The sequence below is a fragment of the Anopheles merus genome, chromosome X (assembly GCF_017562075.2).
Source record: "Anopheles merus strain MAF chromosome X, AmerM5.1, whole genome shotgun sequence".
NCBI classification, from domain to species: Eukaryota; Metazoa; Arthropoda; class Insecta; order Diptera; family Culicidae; genus Anopheles; species Anopheles merus.
This window is the reverse complement of record NC_054081.1, coordinates 10,296,389-10,316,547: the sequence shown is the minus strand read 5'-3', so window position 1 is coordinate 10,316,547 and position 20,159 is coordinate 10,296,389. Positions and strand designations below refer to the sequence as shown.

Below are 20,159 nucleotides of genomic sequence, written 5' to 3'. Positions count from 1 at the left end.
CTGATAGCAAATGCAACAAACACTGTAGTAATAGTGCACGAATTTTTGGTAAAAATGCGTATACCAAAGCTATATATCCAAGCTTCAAAGTATTTCTCGATGTTTGTACGGCTGGGTTAACAACATTTCAAGCGGTATATAGGGTAATTTGCCAATTGTTACACAACACCCAATTATCACACACTGCTTATAAATTATTGTTTATTTAAATATTCATCATAAAACTTTGATAAGAGCTAGCATTTTTCCTTTAATAATGAGCATTTTTGCTACTTATTTTTCAATTTTATTTTTTTAAAAGGGCATTTTTCCAATTTTAAAATACTAAAATAATAAATTTTTCAAACAAAAATGAAAATATTTCGACTAATTTCGATCAAATCAAATGGATTTTTTAGCAAACCCGCTAAGAATTGTGCCTCACAAAATAAGGTTTATTTCGCCCTGTGAACAACTTACACTTTATATTTTGATTGTAATTAAACAAATAAGGTTATTTCTTACAATGCTTATTTTAATCCACTGTTTAATAACTGGAACAAAGAGTAGTGCTTCGATCCTATTTATGCTGCAGGTGCAAGTTCGCTACTTATTTTGGGGAGTTCCTGCTTGAACCAAGGACTAACGTAAGATGTATCAGTTTATTGTATTGTCCTAAACATTTTTCGATAGAAAATCATCCATTTTAAGGCTCATTTATGTCGATTTCAGTGTATTAGAAAGTGTGCAATAATTGGGTATGAAGTGTGCAATAATAGAAATTAGAATTTTCAAAATGTGCAACAATTGGATTTTTGGATAGGTTTAAAAATCTGTATTTCTTTAGATTATTCATAATTTTTATCCCTAAAATGAATTATACATACTATTTTTTAAACAGTAATAATGGATAATACACACTCATAACAAGAATATTGTAATTTTATCCATCTCAAGCATATGAAATACGTTGGCTGTTCCCCACACATAGCTGTTTCCTAAAAACAAAAACAAAAAATTAAAGCGTAAATCCTTTTAGCGCCGTGAGTGGTGACTGTGCGCAATTAAATACAATTGCCATTACCGCTCAACACAACTCAAGCATCGAATCGAATCAATCAAAGACACAGCACATTAAGCTCATCGGGTTTCCAAATCACGGTTCCGTCAATGAAGAAACAGACAGGATGATGAAAAAAAACAGCAAAACAAACAAAACAACATAATCGTTAAGGGTAATTCAGTCAGACTGGTCTGGTTCTGCCACCAGCACTTCTTGCTACTGTAACACTTTAAGTGTTAGACAATTTTTAGTTTTTTCCCCCTCGGGGGGACAAGCACTTTTTGTTTACATTTTTTTTATGGCTATTACAATTTGATAGCCTTCCCTCAGGGAAGTTGAATGGAACTGTAAACAAACTATTAAGCGATGGAAATGATTGCATTGCAATATAGTTTTTACGTTGTTTTTCTCGATGACTGTTTTCATTTTATGTTTTGTTTTCCATCATCGAGTTGAGGGAAAACATTCCATCATCGAGTTGAGGGAAACTAACGCTTTTACGGTGTGTATGGATATGATTTCTATAAGATGTGAAACAGTGAACAGAACAGATATTTGCTGTCCATTGGATGGTTTGATAATTGCTTGAAATTTTGCTAGAATAAATGTGGCTCCAATATTAACGGGTAGCAGTGGATTATTCAGTTATCATATAAAATCTATGAGCGGCTCGCGTGCCGTACACTCTGCCGATCGCTGGACTAAGGCATACCTAATGACCGAATAGCCAGTGGCGCTTTGCTCGCTCACTTTAATGATTTTTCTATGTTATTGATGTTACATTCATTTGCTCATTACTGTCAGCGCTTAATGGATTGGTGTGGAGCAACATGTTCATCCGTCCGGATGCGAGCGCCTTGCTTTATATAAATAAGTATATATTACGAAATTACCAGCGGTGCTTTATGCTTTTGCTACTGTCTGCTCCTCGTACTGTTTTTGTGTGTTAATCGTTACATCAGCGTGCACATCAATGCCTTGGCCAACTAGTGGAAAAGGGCAGAACAAAAAAGCGTAAGGCAATTGTACCGTCAGGAATCGTCACCATTACCTCGTTTTGCAATTGTTTTTGCTCCCCTATTTCCCATGATCGTCTCGATTTTTCCAAGACGCACTTTGAGTAGTGTGTGATTTTTTGTTTGCGTTGGTTCCTTTGCCATTTTTCTTTTATCATCACCGCCCGACCTTATTTGTGGCAGCCGCGGTTATGTGTGCACCTCACTTCCCCCCGCGATGACAAATGAGCTGGGATGGAGTGCGCATTGCGATGACAGGACAGGGACAGTGGTGCGGATTGTGAGGTGAGCGGCGAAAACGCCGAAAGATGAACACGCCAACGCGAGCTCCATTTCGTCCGCTCGTGTGCCCTTTGGCACAAAAGCATAACCAAGCGTCGCACCAGCAAATGACACGCACGCACAGGGTACAGGTTCGAGTTTCCTAAATCTTTTTTTCCCCTCCTAGCCCCAGGGAAGTTACACACCGTCCTCCAGCCTCGCGCACAGCCTAATTATATCACGCCATCCCGGAACATGGATGTTGAACGCATCAACGTTGAACGCAGAGAAGACAGGAGAAGGGCGGAGCGTGTTAAAGCTGCACCGTCGCTGTGCTGTGACACAATCGAATCCATCTTGTGGTGCACCGTTTGCACCTTTTTGTTCCCACAGCGAGCATCTGCACCGGTGACAAATGAGCTTCCGGTTCCCACCAGCAACACCCCACCAGCGGGGGCATTATTGTCACCCTGCGGCGGAGAATTCAGTGTGTGTGTGTGTGTTTTTTTTTTTTCGAAGGGTAGCGGCGAGTTCAGCCACAATCGAACCGATCCATCAAATGCCATTCATCTGATTTGTAGATAAAATCCGCTGTGCGTCATCGCACGCCCGCCGCACGCGGTTCGTCGCTTGCTGTCACGTTGAAGTCTTTCTTACAGCGAAGCGGCACAGCGCACTTTCTAGCCAGATGTCCATTATCGGGTTCGGGAGCGATTATTTTCAACGCTTTTTTGAAGCCATAAGTGGCATCAACAAACAAGAGAGAGAGACAGAGAGAGAGAGAGCGTGGGAGAGAGATGGAGATAAAGAGAGACAAAGAGATTGGGAAACCGCCATTAGTCCGTGCGGTGGGCTGAGATTCAGCAGTCCAGCCACGAGTGACGGGTGGTGATGAAATCAATTAATTTGTAACATATTTGCGGTGCGTTGCTTTACTGCTCAAATTAGCTGAAATGCTTTAAACACGGTTTAAATAAAGCAGCAAAACATTTATTTAAACTGGAACAATGAAATATGGACACAATAAAAAACTGCAATGCCCTTTAGAAGTGGTGAAGGGCATCCATTCAATTAACAGCTTTTATGCAGCATTTGCTAAGATCACGGGGCACGTAGTGAGCGAAAAATGGCGAACAGCATCACCACTACTATCCTAAGACAGGTGGTAAGACGCGTTACTTTGTACTAGCAATCCGGGTAATACGGCGCGGGTTAATGGATCCACCCGGACTCCGGATCTGAAAAACTGAGTCGCCGACGCCGAATCAAAACCGGATTTGCCACCAGCCACTCATAACATAACACATTTACGCAGCGTGATATAACTGTATCGGTTGTAAGCCGAGCTCGCCGAGGATGGATGGACGGATCGAATGAGCAGCAGTAACGAAACATAAAAATAAACCGAAAACAGATCGTCGACCGGATCGAGCAAGTTGTGCCGAATCGAAAGTAGCAAAAAAAAATGCACGCACACACGGACAGACGCATGCAGCCTGGCAAAGCAACTGGAGGATATGTGTTTTGCTTTATTTTCGTACTTGTTTTGTTTGGACCAAAGATAAGTTCTCACTTCAGCATTTCAGGAACCATCGTGTATGAGTTTCTCGCTCTCTCTTTTTTTAACTATCTCTTTTTCTTTCTCTCTCTCTCTCTCTCTTTCTATCTATTTCTCTCTCCTTCTCTTTGTCTCCTTTTCTTTCTCTCTTCTCCTCTCTCTGTCTCTCTTTTTCATAGAACTGCTCACAGAACTAATTCTGGGGCAAAATAAAATGCAAAAGATGCAAATATCGAAAAATCGTCAGCCGACTGCTTGCTTTCCACAATACTCGCAAAGGCCAAGAATGCGTTGAATCCGACCACGATTTGGAACACGGGGAATGGAATTTCCGTTTCCTTTTGCGTGAAAAGAAGAGAAAGGGAAATGTCTTGGGACGAGGGCACTCTTTTGCGCGCCTTTTGAAGTGAAAGGAGCAGCAGCGGCATTAGAGGAAGCAGCAACAGCAATAAGCCACCAAGACGATAGGGTCACTGATTAGCTCTAGTGATGGGTAAATTGCAGGAATCGAATCGGTCACGCAGGAATACAAATACAATAAAGGAATACAGGACTCGTCACATGGACTGGTTCAGATAACTGGTAAGTTGTCTCGGAAGAATCGAGATCTGAGATTGTGTTTTGTGTTTTGTGTTTTGTGTTTTGTGTTTTGTGTTTTGTGTTTTGTGTTTTGTGTTTTGTGTTTGTGTTTTGTGTTTTGTGTTTTGTGTTTTGTGTTTTGTGTTTTGTGTTTTGTGTTTTGTGTTTTGTGTTTTGTGTTTTGTGTTTTGTGTTTTGTGTTTTGTGTTTTGTGTTTGTGTTTTGTGTTTTGTGTTTTGTGTTTTGTGTTTTGTGTTTTGTGTTTTGTGTTTTGTGTTTTGTGTTTTGTGTTTTGTGTTTTGTGTGATAACCATAATTAATAAAAACATAATAATAACTAACTACGGCATCATTTGAATCATTTGGACAACCGCTTATTGGGCTATGCAATCCTGTAATACGGCTACTCTACCACTCACCTGACTAAGAATGTGTGTTACTTCGTCGTGCTTCAGGCGGGCCAACAGCATCGAGGCAACGGCAAGGATGTAGTCACCAGCCTGCGTCACCTATACGCGGGGAGAACAAAGAGTAGAGCAAAACAAAAATCGCATGAGTAAGAGGCAGAAACAAGCAGTGAAACAAGCATGAAGCGAACATGAAAGCGACAGAAACAAGCTGTGAAACAAGCATGAAGCGAAGAAGGTAAAGCAATGGAAGGGAGAAACAAAACAACGATGAGGCACACAGGAGACCGCCCCAAAATATGCGTAGCCATTTGGTGTTAAATAATCGGATCGGATGATGAAACGAAAAGCTCCAAGGCTAAGCATCGGATTTCGCCAACGAGCCGCCACCACCAAAGACAGCTAAATGTCACGCGTTCGTTGGAGTAATCAGGCGTCGGAATTTGTCCATCCAGGAGCAACTAATTGGGCCACAGAATTGAGCTTGCAAATCCTTAAAAACTGAGAGAACTACCAGCAATGCATGCATAACTCCAGCACAGATGGTCACGCTCCTGCGAAAACTGGATCACAATGCGCTAAGGTGTGAGACAGCCATCTTCACACATTGCCACACAATCGAAAACACAAACAGCAACATAAACGCACGCACAATCGGACATGCCGCGACGTGGCGCTTTCTTTTCAGCAGCGGATCGGTATCGCCTCAAACAAATTGCCTCCGCTCGCCTCTCTGCTGTGCCTGGTGGCCGCTCGGAGTGCACAATCGCTGCAATTCAATTTTAATGGGTCGTAAATTCACTTTCCTGCCCGTATGCAGGGTTCGTGGTGGGGGGTGGGCCGCTGGTTGGGCAAGTGCACGGACGTCGGATGCCACACGTACGGGCCATTTACTGACCCCTTTTTCACGCCGTTTTTTTGTTTTGTTTTTCCACACCTACTGCTCTCTCGAGTGCTAATGTTTCAATTGAGGGGTCCAGTGATTCGTGGCGATCTTTCTAGCTGGCGGTACGCTTAATTGCCTACCATAAAGAGCGTCGCAGTTCGTGGACGGACGCGGAATTCGCTCGTGTAGTGTGCATTTTGGCAGAGGTTCAATGCACGTGTGAAGCAGGTGTACCGGGTGAGGAAGCAAATAGTCACGCGAACGACAACTTTCGGGGCGTGTACATTTTTATTTGAGGTTACTAATCCGAGCCGGCGCTTTTTAGAGGTGAAAAGGGAAAGAAAAACATTGACCGAGGCGATGCGATTGTCATTCCAGGCATGTAGTATGGATCATTGTAAATTCGTAAAGCCTTTCTTCTGGCGTTTTATTAAGATTGACGCTATCTTCTTCTCGCGGTCCCGTGGTACAGTCGTCAACTCGTAAGACTCAATAACATGCGGCGTCATGGGTTCAAGCCTAGAATGGACCGTCGCCCCGTAGCAAGGATTGACTATCCTATCCGGCTGTTTTGTGGTAATGAATAATCTTCGTAAGCCTGTACAGGCCAGGCATGTCCGCGTAGAACGTGTTACGCCAAATAGAAGAAGAAGTTATCTTCTTCTACGAAGGAAACTTAATGCGCCCAAAATCATGCTCAGTATTGCTGTTGGGCTGTCACTTTCATACCATTTAAGTTGGAGCTCTTGAATCATTCTCATTTGTAGGTAAACTGAATATACCAGACAATTGTCGAACAATATCAATGATTTTAACTAATTTACTACTTATTAAATGTAATATTTAATGTAATTATTTAATGTAATAATAATGATTACGACAGCGGTAGTTTGGCGCATTTCTTTTAAATAAATCACAACTAATGACAGCTCAATAGCAACATACAAGATGTCCACGCCTGCCTCCGTACAATTCAATATATCATAGAACGACCCGCACAAAACAACAACTCAGCATGTCAATACAATCATCGAAAACCCCTTTATAAGCAAGGTCAGCCCCAGCTGGAGAAGGCTGTCGATGCGCAGAATACCAAACGGACGGCACTCTTAATTGCCGCTCCCAGCCGCTGGCATTTCAAACCAAGCCAGCTTCAACCGTCATCCAGTAGCGGCGCAGTGCTCGTCTCTTCGCCCGAAAACAACGCTCCCACATCGCGTTTCCGTTTCCGTATTGCGGTCACGATCCGGTTGTTAATCGATTGTTGGAGCGTATGTTTTCGCGCACCCCTTCCCCCGAAGCTCGCGTCGCCAGCGATGAGGATGCGCGCGTGTTTGGCGTTACACCAACGATTCCATCACGTATCCCGGGAGGAAGTGTGCGTGCGGCGCTTTGTTGCTTCCAAATTGAAATTATAACGCCGCAGCGCGATGCAATCCTCACCAGGGCGGTATCCGGGTTGGTGATGATTATTGTTGTTGTCAGGAGATCCTGGTACAAGATTTGGGGAATTCCCCAGCTCCGACGTATCGTTGGGATCTTCACGTGAAGATCTTAAGTTCAATCAGTGGCATCGCTCTCATCGATCATTGCATGTGTCGGTGAAGGTGCAACTGACGTCAAAACGGCAGAAGGAAAACGAATAAGCGATGCTGGAACCTGGAGTCGATGTTAAACCTGCAACTAACAGCTGTCACCCAGAAATTCTGTCTTTAATTGACGTCAGCAAAAAAACAAAACGCAGCACAATTCTACACTCAATCACGACCAATTTGCTCTCGTTTTAGGGTAGCACTTCGCCATACAGGGGAATGCTAGCGGGAAAGGGATTGCTACTCGGTGTGAAAAGATGCTTACCTTTTTGTGGTTCCACAGTACGTTGACGCTCGGCTTACCCCGCCGGGCAAACGACTGGTCGATAACGTCATCGTGCACTAAGCTGGCAGTGTGAATCATCTCTGAAATCATTGCTATCTGTCGCTGAGCGTTCATTACGTCACTACGATGTACAGTGCGCGCAGTTGGCCGTTCGGAAAAGCGAGAAAATAGGAGAGAAGAGAGAGAGAGAGACAAAAAAAACAGTGCATCCGTTAGTAGCGTTCGGTTCGGCGCAAGTTGCGGTTGAGTCAGGCGTGAGGCCGGGTCCATACCGTACCGGACATTACACCGGTTGGGTGGGACCGACACCTGCCAGGGCTACACGCCGTCGGGTGTAAATTATTAAATGTATTATGCTAATGGTCGACTCATCGGAGACAAGCTTTGTAAAACACCCGCAAAAGCATGCTAAGAGGCAAGAATAACAAATATATTCAGAAACTAATGCTGCCGAGAAGAACAACTTCTTCCCTTTTCGCCCTATTTCCAAAGAAACGTTCTTCGCGTGACGGCATTTTTTTAGTTTTTTTTTTTCGAGAGCGACCAATTTATCGTTGCTCGGGGACAGAGATGAGAGGCGCGAACCCTAAAATCTGTGTGCCATAAATATGCATGAGCCAGTGTCTGGTCTGTGTTTTCTGAGATTAGGCGCGGTTTTCGCAGTGTCCGGGTTGTAAGCCGCGCGGAGTGTCGAGATCTCACCAATAAAACCTTTTGTCATCTTTCGCGCTGGGGTTTTGTGCTACGGAATGGGCATCTAATTGGTGGTTGGTTTCCCTTGTTCCCTAGTTTTTCCCTCCCTTGCTATCGCCAGCCTAACAAAAAGGAGCATTGAGGAGGGGCGGTTGAAAAATGATCCAACCTAGCATACCAAAACGAGTCGAGGAACGAGCTTCCCCTGCCGAGTTCGTTCTGCTTGGAGCCCACCCTTTGGCGACGACCGGGTTTTAACGAAAAAGCTACAAAATGCCCCAAAAAAAGAGAATCTTTCTGATGACACCAACAAGGTAACTTCATCAGACAGCAAGCAACAGGATGCTTGATGTTCCTCTGCTGGATGGTGAGGAATTCTTCGGGTAAAATCAATGACCCAGAACGTCAATGACCGAGCGGATGACTGCGGAAGAATGAGCCGATACCGCAGGTTTGGTCCGGTCGCTTTTGCAATAAACTCCACACGCTATCGCCATCGGGCGACGTTGCACTTTGCACTTTATCCCTGCATCGACGCGTGCATCTTCGTACACGCGTACCGGTTCACCTTGGAAGCATACAGTACCCCCTTGCCAGTACGTATTTTGCCCTCTAATTTCTGCAGAGTCGAAAAATAGCAAAACAAAAGTAAAGTCGCTCTCCCCTCAGCGCCGGCAGGCTGTAAGGGTCACGGTCGGCAGCAGAAGAAAACCGGCGCGTTATCTGCGGGGGTTTTTTTTTTGCACAGAGGAAAAAACACAATCCGCGCGCAATCGTGTGTGTTTGTGTGTGATTTTCTTGCCCTTTTCTCTGCACCGAGCGTTTCCACCTAGTCCGGTATTAATGAGCCCGCCGCTGCGTACCTGTTTTCGTTGTGCATGTGATAGTTCAGTGCCTTCGCCATCAGTATTGCAACCATCGGGCGGAAAGCTTTGCCCTGCCCGTCGAAGTAGTAGACGGCAATTTTGTTCAGCTCCTGGTGATTTGTCGCGCGGCTGATTTCCTGCAAATGGAAGGTAACAAAAAAAAACAAAAGATTTAAAAGAAATGAGCATACCAAATGCAGCAGAGGATACAAAGAAGTACAATGAAGTACAGATCACAAGAAGTACAAAAGGTCTTAAAGTGCATGCTCTAGCATCAGCATGGCGAAACCAGTCCTCCTGCCCTTTGCAGATTACTGCCATTTTCCCAATGCTTGGCCGATAATTGTAGCGCTGTGATTCCTACCACCAAGCGGGAGCAATCCCGGAAATTCCACGGTACGGCATGACGCACCAGCAGACAAAGATCCTAGTTCAAGGCAGGACCTTCCTTCCCCGGAACCTGCTTCTCGCACGCGGGGATGTTTCACCAATCAAGGCAGGCGGAAAATCCCACCATTACGACGGCGGGACGACATCCTCCAAGCCCCCAGACGACCCTTGCAGAGCCCTCTCGCAATTGGAGTTCGTTGCCGTGACCGTGAACATGAACGTTGGCCCCAACCTAGCAGCAGCAGCAGCAGGATGCACAACACTCATCCGTCATCTAAACGAATGAACACGTTCGCAATGTGGTTGGGAGTTGACGGTCTTCCCAAATGCGCCCGAAATGGTTGAAGTCACCCATCGAGGGTAGCGGACCTAGACCTCATTATGCGGCACTGACACGCAAAACGCCTCAGATCGATGATCTCAGTGCCCCGGCCGGACCTCCGAGACCTTGGCATAGGGGCACCAAATGTTTCCAAATTCCAACAGCCTTGAAACCGCCTAGACCACGCCCGTACTACTGCTCCAACAACAACAAAACCGTCGTTGAATATCAAACAAACCATCTTGCCCGCCCGTTTGCCCCACGCCCTATACTGTCCCCATGATCACTCGCTTTTAGGCATTTTTTTTTTATTTTAAGGAACTCTTTTTGTTCCTTCACATTTTGCATAGTAGTCATCACGCTGTGCGACCAGGACAATTTACTTGGCACAGATGTACAGATAGTACTTGGTCTTTGAGGGTATTGCAGTATTATATCTGAGCAGCCTAAAACACCCCAACAAACTCAAATTTTCCCAACGCCAGAAACGCTTGCTCCTCTTTTCTTTTTAGCAACCTTTTTTTTCAGGTCAACCGATTGCTGCTGCCCGATATTGAGGTTGATAATGATGATGATGATGATGATGATAACTTGCCTCACTGAGTAATCAGTTTGGCTCGAAACAACATTCCGAAATCGAGGCTTCGGATTGCACAAATACGAAACCTCAAAATTTCAAAACAGTGATAGCGCCTAGAGAGCGGTTTATTGGAGGACGAACGAGAAAGAAAAGGTCAATGGAAGAGAGACCAAAACCAAAACGAATATACATATTCGATCAGCTCCGATCGTACGATTCTGTCGTGTACGCTGCTGCGTAGCCCACCGGGAGTACAAACGTTCCGTTAGGCGCGCATGCTGTTCCTTGGCGCTGTAACCTGTACGGGGGAAGAAGCCGAAAGCTAATTCCTACAGCAACCGCACATAAGAGGCACACACGTACACGCCAAATTCGTCACACCGGTCGAAGACGATGCGTGAAAATATGCCGCCGAATGCATTATACTGATCAAACATCAACCCCTTGCATCGTGTCTGAGACCAGCGCTAATTCCAAACCAAGCAGTCATAAATCGTGTCGTAATTAACTCGCAATAAAAACGAGCCATCACAAATTAATTGTAGGGCGCTCGATGGCGAGCGCTCGTCGCACGGGTTTAGCATTATAATTTATCTGAATACTGTGAGTGTGTGTTTTTAGAACCTAACAGACGCACTAGCCAAAATTGATTGATTTTACGTGTGTTGTCTGTCTCTTTTCTTGTCCTTTTTCCGGCAAACAACCGGTTGTTCATGGTTGATGTGCAGGTCGGGACCGACGAGCTTGAGGTCCAAAATGGATGCCACGAACTATGTAGTTGATAGTTAACTGCGGGAGACGACATAATCAGACCCACGGTAAGATTTGTCCACATTTGACCGGAAATACACATTAGCTCTGTAATACCTTAGGTTAGCTTCTCTTACGCTGACACAGACATCAAAGTCAGGTTGGTTTAACAAGTCCACCTCTGGAGGATTGTGAATACATGTATTTCAAAAATCATCATCAACTTGTCGGAAAGAAAGAAGCGCACGACACTTACCTGCCTAATGTCCTCAAAGATATATTTCAGCTCGTCCTCCAGCAGTATGTATGGGTCGATGTTGTACTCCCGTATCGGGCCGGCCGGTTGCTGTGTGTGGACGGAGCTGTATCCCCGCATGCAGGGATGGAGGTTCGCAGTTGCGCTGCATTTCTGAAAAGCAAAGGGAACAGAAAAAAAGAGAAAAGAACGTTACGCCCGTGTCTTTAGAGTGCTTGTGTCGTCACTATGCAATAGATACCCCTTCTCATAGCCCTATTAAACATCATTCAAACGTCTTATTTAGTTATCAATAATTCGAGGTGGAAATCGTGAATCGGTCTACTGGATCCGAACTGAAATGAACTGAAAGAATTTTAAATCTGATTTGAATTTGCAAATTCCGGGCAAGTTCGGTCGAGTTTTAGGCGAGTTCGGACTGCGATTCTTCCGAGCCAACTTCCTTCCTTAATGTAATTTCATTATATTTTAAACATTTCCCGTACGGGCTCGTTCGGACCAGTCTGTACTCGTTTCGGGGCCTTTGGTAGACACCGAGTGCACGAGAGCACAGACAGAATTTCAAGTTTCTTGTGCCGTGCCTGCTCGCTCTCACGGAAAACGAGCCGTCCTCAGCCGATATATGGCTGAGCCACAGGTGCGACGGGAAGATAAAATGATACTCAAAATCAAAAAGGCAGATCAGCTTATCGCTTTTACTGCTGGGCCTCTAAATTCCAAAACTCCTCCAGTAAGGGTGAGGTCTTCTCTTTTATTTCGGTTTCTTATTCTGAGCTCCAAAAGCCAACAGGTCCGAGCTCGAAGTGGATGAAGGTCTCGCAGCTTTCGGTCGCCCGTTAGCGTATCATAAAATCAACCAAAAACCGGACAGGGCCGAGAGATCGTCCTCCTAGATAGTTTGATAGTTTTATATCATTTCATTTTAGTTAATAACACTCCCTTCTCCCTTCCTCGTTCTCTCGTTTACACGACTCTGGGTCCACATTCCTGCCCAAGTTGTTCGGAGTGCTCTGTTGGAGTTGGAAGGAAGGTTCAGGTGTAGAGAATATAATTAGGTACCGTCTTCTTGTGCGGCATCGTCTGCGAGGGGCCCTGTTTGTGATATATGGAAAGTTAACCTTGGGACGGCAGAAAACCACTATTCGTCTAACGAAACTGTTGGAATAAATCTACATTAGTGTGTCTGCCTACCGTCAGCATAAGCTCTCGCGGTGCCGTTCTAGCCCGACACATCGTTACAAATGAAAACCAAATCGCCCAAAGCCTACAACAAAGTTAATATCTCGCTGATTATCAAGAGTCCTGGGATGCCGCCATCCTCACAAAGGATCGTTGCTATCCCTCAGCACGGTTGACCGTCATTTCCATTCCAAACGACGAACGTGGGAGCCAAAATGCAAAACACGAATGCACACACCCAGTCGAATGACAATGGCGTGCGGCGATTGAGTAATCGACGCAGGAGGTTCGGGCCGCGCGTTTCAGATAGCTCACACGCAGCTGCAGGTGCGGGACAAAGCCGCGTTACGACAACTATTACCGATAAGCCGAGAGGGCGGGCAGCAGGCTGGCTGAAGTGATTGATCAATGAACACGTAGCAACTATACAACACACACACACATACGATGTTGGACGGGAATTACCGAGAGAGAGAGAGCGAGAGACGGAAAAAGGGTAAGAAAACGAGATACAAGAGAAAAAGAACATCCTCCATTTGCTACGTCAGGTTTGATTCGGACATATGTGATGGAGGGGAGTGATTGTATTGGGGGAGGTCTGTTAGTGTAAGTCAGGTCAGGTGACAGATATTGTAGGTGGTTGCCGAGTGCCCTCCGGCGCACTTTCTGTTGTACGTCAATGTCTTGATACACGCATACATCTACACTAAAACGAACGAATGACGGATACATTATAAAATCCAGTCCAGATATCCCAAACTGTTCACGGTTCCATCTAAGGGAGACGACAGTTCCCCTCTTCCATAGTGCACACTCCTGGAGCTCAGGTTGTTTTTTTTTAACCTTAGCTGCTCTTTGCTTTCGAATCGTCGTACAGATCCGTACAAAGATCCTATAACAGCGACTAAAGACAAGCACAAGAGAAAGATATCCAAAACGGTACCACAGCAACGCAGACATCTTCAAGTCGCCGTTAGATGCATACATCTAATGGTTGTTACTTATCTGAAGTGAAGTGTTGCATACCCAACGTCTTCAACAACGTATTCTCACAGCTCCATATGGATAAAATCCAGAAGATATCAGTTCTGAGGACACGCAGTCTTCATGCTGCGAAATTCTTGCTGAAAACCTTGTCCAACTGATTCCAATAGTATGAACGCTGGCCAAACTGCGTTAGCCAAACCTAAGTGCCAAACACAAAATTCCAAATGACCTCGAGCACAAAAACGGCACACGGACTTAGTCTGCGCGAACTAGTATTTCCAGTTTGTGCGCGCGATCTGCTCCGCGTAAAAGCAAGCGCAGGTCGAGAGATCGTTGTGCAGGTTGCAGGCGGTGGAGCGTCAGGTTTGCCGCCCTGTGGGGCAGATTCCACACACACACACACACTGCTCTTGTTCTCAGGGCTGCCCTGGGTCGGGTGGTCTCGTGGTCACCATCCCCCCTCCCCTACGCGATGTTGAAACAAACGGTGGCAAATGTGGCGGCGAACGCATGCCCTACTTGCCTCATTACGTGCGCAGCCACCAGTTTTCGCCTAGCCAGCACCCCACATTCCACGGTATGGAGCTTAGACAGAGAGAGATAGAGATAGAAAGAGAGAGAGGGAGAGATAGATAGAGAGAGTTCGGTCAGACAGGGAGACATGCCGCCTAATGCGGCCGCGAAAAGTCCGCTGCGTACACCTGGTAGCAACAGCGGCAGGACTTACATCCCCGCAAAAAAAAAAACCGAAGGGTCTTCGGCGCTTAAGATCAATTTTTTAGGAGACAACTCGTCCTCTTGTTTCCGGTGGATCGCACGGGTTCTCGCAAACTATCATGCCCGATAAGCCCTATCGTGTGGGGTTTGCAAACATTAGTGAGCACTCTCATTCTTCTCATTTATTTAACCGAGGTTGTTAAAATTCTTATCAAAAATACTTATCAAAGTGTATAAGAGACGCCCAGCTACCATCAATTTGGACAACTTGTTTTCGAATCATGAAACAATCAATCCCGAAGCGAAGCGTTTGATTGCATCATCTCTGCATCTCTGGCTTCCCAAGCAAGCGAAAGGATTGAAATCCGGCTTTAGCGCAAAGGTTTGTGTCGAAAGCCCCGCGCGCAGTGCGTGCTTGTGCCTGAGTTTGCGTTTGTCCCCAAATTTAACGCTTTCACTCGACGAACAGGCACCGAGCTTGGTACGCATTGCCATTACTGCGCGCAAGCGCCTGCAGCTGGATTCCGCACCCTTTTGCGGACGACACAGCGGTAAATAAAATAGACGCAATTGACGGCTTCCCTTTCAGAACGTAATATCGTACGCTTATAATTTTGGGACCTTTGACTACGGTTTATCACTAGACATCTTCACTCGGTTTATAACTAGGCAGCTCTTTTTGGGGACGATGAGTGATTGTGTAGAAGGTCTGTAATGTCATCTGATGTGAGTAACAGCTTGGTTTTACATTGTCATGCACAGTGTAGTGATCCTATGCCAAAGTAAACGAAACCTCGGGCACGTGAAGTAAAGATCAGCTGATCAAGACTAAGCTAATAGTTGCGGAGTGCGGTAACAAGCAGAGCATATCAGTTGACAGCTTCGTTTCGTAGGGCGCATATTTACCCAATCCAATGAAAGTCAAACGCCCGATGTATCGATGTCTGTGGTCGTGCGAATTCTTCGAATGATTTGTACCGTTAACACAACACGATAGGAAAGCCCAGTGTAGACCGGGGCCATGTGCCCAGTGATGTCTGTCGGACTTGCAAGATAAGAGAGCGAGAAAGCCAACGGCATTTCTGCTTCCAGTAGCGGGAAAGGGAAAGTCAATCCACCCGAAACCACCCAAACGGTATTGGCCGTTTAAAAGAGAAAGTCCACGGTTCGCCGGACGCAGAAGCGCTGCGATGAAGCAGCGCCTCCAATCGAACATACCGTCTTTCTCTCTCTCTCACACACACACACCCACCGATATATTGATGGCGAGTGTATGCGCTAGACGTCAAACAGTGATATGATTTTTCAACAACATCGACACCGACACGGACGGTGAAACGCACAGAAAAGGAAGCGGAAGCTACGATTAGCCTGATGCGTTACTACAGTGGGCACTGCCCGCTACTCGCCATGCCCATTATGCATGCGCAGCAGATGAGCGAAACCTACCACCGCCAAATTATGCCCAATCAGGAGTTGCGCCGACGTCCAATTATCGGTCAGAGCAGCGGAGCGATTACCTTTCGCTAGAGATTAACAGTCAAATAAATGTATCGGCTAAATGGCAGCGGCCTTTTTTTTTTGTTTTCGGCGATTTCGGGGCCCCAATTTCAGAAGGTGTTTCGCAAAGGCACGGGCGGCTCCAAAAAGAGCCAACCAGCATTGAGGGTTTTACGATACTAGCTAGCTTTTTTATGTATGGAGTTTGACAGTTTGGAGGCAGAAATCATATTAACAGTCTGAAATCCACGGTTGTTCCACTGGGAAGGGTGTAATTTCAGCCTTTTGGCTTTAATCATAGAAGGAGTAATTGTTACAGAAGAGTTAGAGAGCGATCAAGGCCTACTTCCTCAATACATTTCAATGAGGATCTTATTGTTTTAACTAGTTCCTTGTCAGTATCTAATTGTTATTAGCATTAGCAGCTCAACAAGAATAGGTTGAATATCCTATGTAGTTGATAGGAACATTGGTATAATTCAATTTCCTTGATCTTACACTTCCACCTACAATGCCTTCTGCCGACAAGGCAGAAAGAAATCTTGAAGTGTCTCTTATTGGATTCACGACGAGTTTTCGAAACCTCTTCGATTGTTTGGCTGAAACCACCGGCGGACAATTGCGTGTAGCGAAGAAATGTAAAAGCGCAAACGTCCAAACACATACCCGCACATGTACAAACCATGCCCCAAGCTGGAATGCGTAACACAGACGGTTATCGGGGTCCGACGAAAAGGTTGAACACGCCGATCGATACAGCACACTTTTCTCCCTGGTTCAGTTTTGGCTCAACCTGTAATGAGCTTTCTAATGGGCGCATAATGATGGACGAATGTGTGGGCCATTTCATCGAGTAATTAGATCAAAATTTATGTTTGCGTGTGCGATGATGCCTGTCCGAATTGCGTAAATCCCGTATGGTGGGGCACTGCCGAGGTGATTCAACTGGTAGCTTCTTGCCATTGCACTGAAATGGCAAAGTCTCTCCACACCACTCCACAGAATGACAGTTGTGATTTCTCGCTTGCCCTTTTATGATTGAATTACTTCACAAGAGGCCGTTTTGTGTCTAATAGTTTCATCCGTAAGTAGTGTACAGCAAGAGATGCAGAAAATCCATATTCTTCGAATATTGAATACAGTGAAATCTCTCTAAGATGTTAGACTGTTAAGACAAACATTTTGACGGGCCCGTCATATTCCATACATTTTATGTCTCTTCAAGATGAATGTCTCTCACAGGTGTACATCCTGTGTTTAAGCTGTATATGCAATTTGGCAGCCGAAATTCACTAAGATACATTTTTGGCTGACAATTCTCAAAAATATTGGGTGTCATGTTTTCCACATGGTTTCTTGGATACTTCACAGCAACACCTTCATTAGTTTTCCTCAACATGAATATCTCTCTAAGCTGACGGTCTCTTGAAGATTCACCTTAGGGAGATTTCACTGTATTCTGTTCCTACGAGGGCCCCTTAAACGATCGACTACAACTCTTGGGACATCCCACCCGGTGTACAGTAGGCCTCACCTCTTATTACCACTTACGGCCGTGATATCCTAAACCCGATACTGCTTTCGATAGGCTGTTTGATGTGTGTCTCACCGCCATCAAACCCCTACAGCGTGTGCAGCGGACAAGGTGCATTCACTCACAACCACCGACAGCTCTTACGGCTCGTGTTTGACCGTATACTTAACATTCACGCGTCACAGATCGTGTGACCTCAAGAACTGCTTCTGAGCGTTTCGGCGTCCCGGGCAATTTTCATCTATCAGACACGACCGATGAGTACAAACAACTTAAACTGCCGTCGTCGAGATGGGGCGCGAGCTTCAAGTGCCTGGTTAAGTGATGATCAACCAGGTTATTACGATATATCTCTCTCTCCCTCTCTCTTGCGTGCGACTTATGCAATCCGGTACGCTACCACCGAATTGCCGCATTAAAACCCCGGCCGAGCGAAGCGTGGCAAAGGCCACAGAATATGTCTGTGTTAGCAGGCATCAATGGGGTGCGTCTTTTGCGTTTCGCGAAAGAGTAAAACAACATCGAGAATCGCCTTCGTTGCACTAAGCAAACACAATAGCTAGGCTCCCTCTAGTCTAGTTTGCCTTACGTTTATCAACCTGGATCATCAGCCAGTAATAGAGAAACTTAACCTAATCCATAATATTGAGAATTTTGAGTACTTCCTGCTTGCTGGGCACGGCAGTCAGGTTGCCAACGGGCGTAAAGGCGTCACACAACACTCTAGTATGGCGCTCGGTTTCGCGAGAAGCTGATTACAATATACCGTTACAGTGGGAGCCCCGCTACTTCAAGATTCAAACAAGGTGTCGGATAGCGCCAGTCGCCACACTACCGCCCAAGCCCTGCTATCCGCGCACACTTTGGCGGCTTCCGTACGATTACGATACCGCAACCGCCTTCGCCTTCCAGAGGCAGCAACGAAAGTGAAAACGAGTGCAACCTGTTTTATGCAACCTGCACGTCCCTCCCAAACACCTCGCAGCTGGAGAGTGTTGCCGGAGGGTTCCGTTTAGCAAACAGGCAGTTTGCTGATTCGGGCCCGTCCCACTTATTCTGGTTGTCGCCATGATCAGTGGGACGACTCTAATCCGACACCGGCTATTAGCCGGAATCCAAAGTCGGAACCACTAATTCCGCTCGGATTCGGAGATCAAACGCCTGACCACAAAAATATTGCACTGGTTGTCTTCACCTGACTCCGATCTACTCCGGACTATACAGGACTACACCGGCCACTCCAGGTAGCTCACTCCGAATGCCTCCAGCCGACTTCGGATGACTTTGGACGACTCCGGATGACTCCGACTCCGGACGACTCCAGATGACTACGGACAACTCCGAATGATTCTGGACGACTCCAGACAACTCCGATGACTACGGACAACTCCGAATGATTCTGGACGACTCCAGCCGATTCCAAACGGTTCCGGAAAAGCCTACCTTGCAGAGTCCGTTCCGAAATTTTCGTAGTCGAATCTCAGTCGACTCCGAATCGTGGCCATATTTTAGCCATCACTAGTCCTGATGGTCCGGTTCTAGCACGACACTTGGTGCTGCAACGCTGTTTTATCAGCTCCGTAGCATCGCTAAGGTTTTCATCAACGGTGTCCAGCAGTGGTAGCGCCGTGGTGCAAGACGCTTCTTCGTCGTCGAAACCTCGAGAGGTTACACTCATAATGACCTCCTAGCCGGTAGAGCTCAACGAGTCAAGGTTGGCCGAGTGGGTGGGAGGGGGCTAGAACGCTCACTCTCGGCATAAACGCATCTCATACAATCGGAAATGTGAAGTGCCCCCACTAACTCCCTATCTACCTTGCTTTTTGACAAGTTCATTAATGTTGCTCTTCACTTCGCTTTCATTTATCACAGACACCTAGGATAGATTTGAAAACAATACATGACACGAAGTGGCTACAGGGCTGGCGGTGGGGAACAACGCAAAAAAAAAGACGGAAGCTATAGAAAAAAGACATCCAAGGTTCAAGGGGAACAGGGTACTGGGTACAACAATAGTCAGTGCGGAACATGTTTTTGACTCAAGCACTTCGAGTGTACCTGCGCATCATATACGCTGCTTCAAAATACGTGACCCTGAGTGCACCAGGAGACTGTAAGAGATGCATCGAATGGATGGCCGGTGCTCATCTCCTAAGCTCCGAATCAGCTGGAAGCAAAAATCAAACACCACCAAGTTTGCTTTGTTATGTTTTTTTTGTTGTTGGAGTCACCCTGCAGACCCTGGACTTTAGCCAACTACTTCTTCAGAGACTCAATCATCAATGCGACTCACGGGTAGCGGCGGCGGCGGCAAGGACAAACCGCCGGCGGTGGTCAATTCGAAGAGGCGTCCGAACGAGGAAGTATAGGGCGGAAGTATGTACCGTGTCATAAGGACATTCAACCGTTGCGAGGGCTCTTCGGTGGGGGCTATGGCTATCTCCTTGCGTAGAATGCTCATCCATCCGCAATCCACACACCGAAATATCGCACAACTAAGCGCCCTTGGGCAGACAGTACGGGTGCGCTTACGCTTCATTTTCGTGTGGTGGAATGCAAAGAAAGAGAAAGCCGTAGCCGTCTTACCCGCAGGGAAAAGGTGCCAGAGAAGAATGCGACACACTGAAGCTATGCACATCCGCGTACATGCTATTGTATGTGAGTGGGGTGTGTATGTTTCGCTTGGCGTGTCTTGCGTACGAAATTACCCCATGTATACACACACATACACATATATACAAGCACACAAAGAGCCAAC

General features: G+C 46.1%; 1 protein-coding gene across 6 annotated transcripts in view; it reads right to left on the bottom strand.

Annotated features, from left to right (window-relative positions):
* LOC121588296 (all trans-polyprenyl-diphosphate synthase PDSS1-like) overlaps nucleotides 1–20,159 on the bottom strand; it is a 56,822-nt gene that overhangs the window by 11,952 nt on the left and 24,711 nt on the right. For all 6 annotated transcript variants that reach the window (XM_041906054.1, XM_041906063.1, XM_041906090.1 and 3 more), the window contains exons 3-6: nucleotides 11,485–11,637; nucleotides 9,184–9,323; nucleotides 7,607–7,748; nucleotides 4,876–4,965 (exon numbers count right to left, since the gene is read on the bottom strand). In XM_041906054.1, coding sequence (XP_041761988.1) covers nucleotides 4,876–4,965; nucleotides 7,607–7,748; nucleotides 9,184–9,323; nucleotides 11,485–11,637 — 525 coding nt within the window. The remainder of the gene's footprint in view (nucleotides 1–4,875; nucleotides 4,966–7,606; nucleotides 7,749–9,183; nucleotides 9,324–11,484; nucleotides 11,638–20,159) is intronic.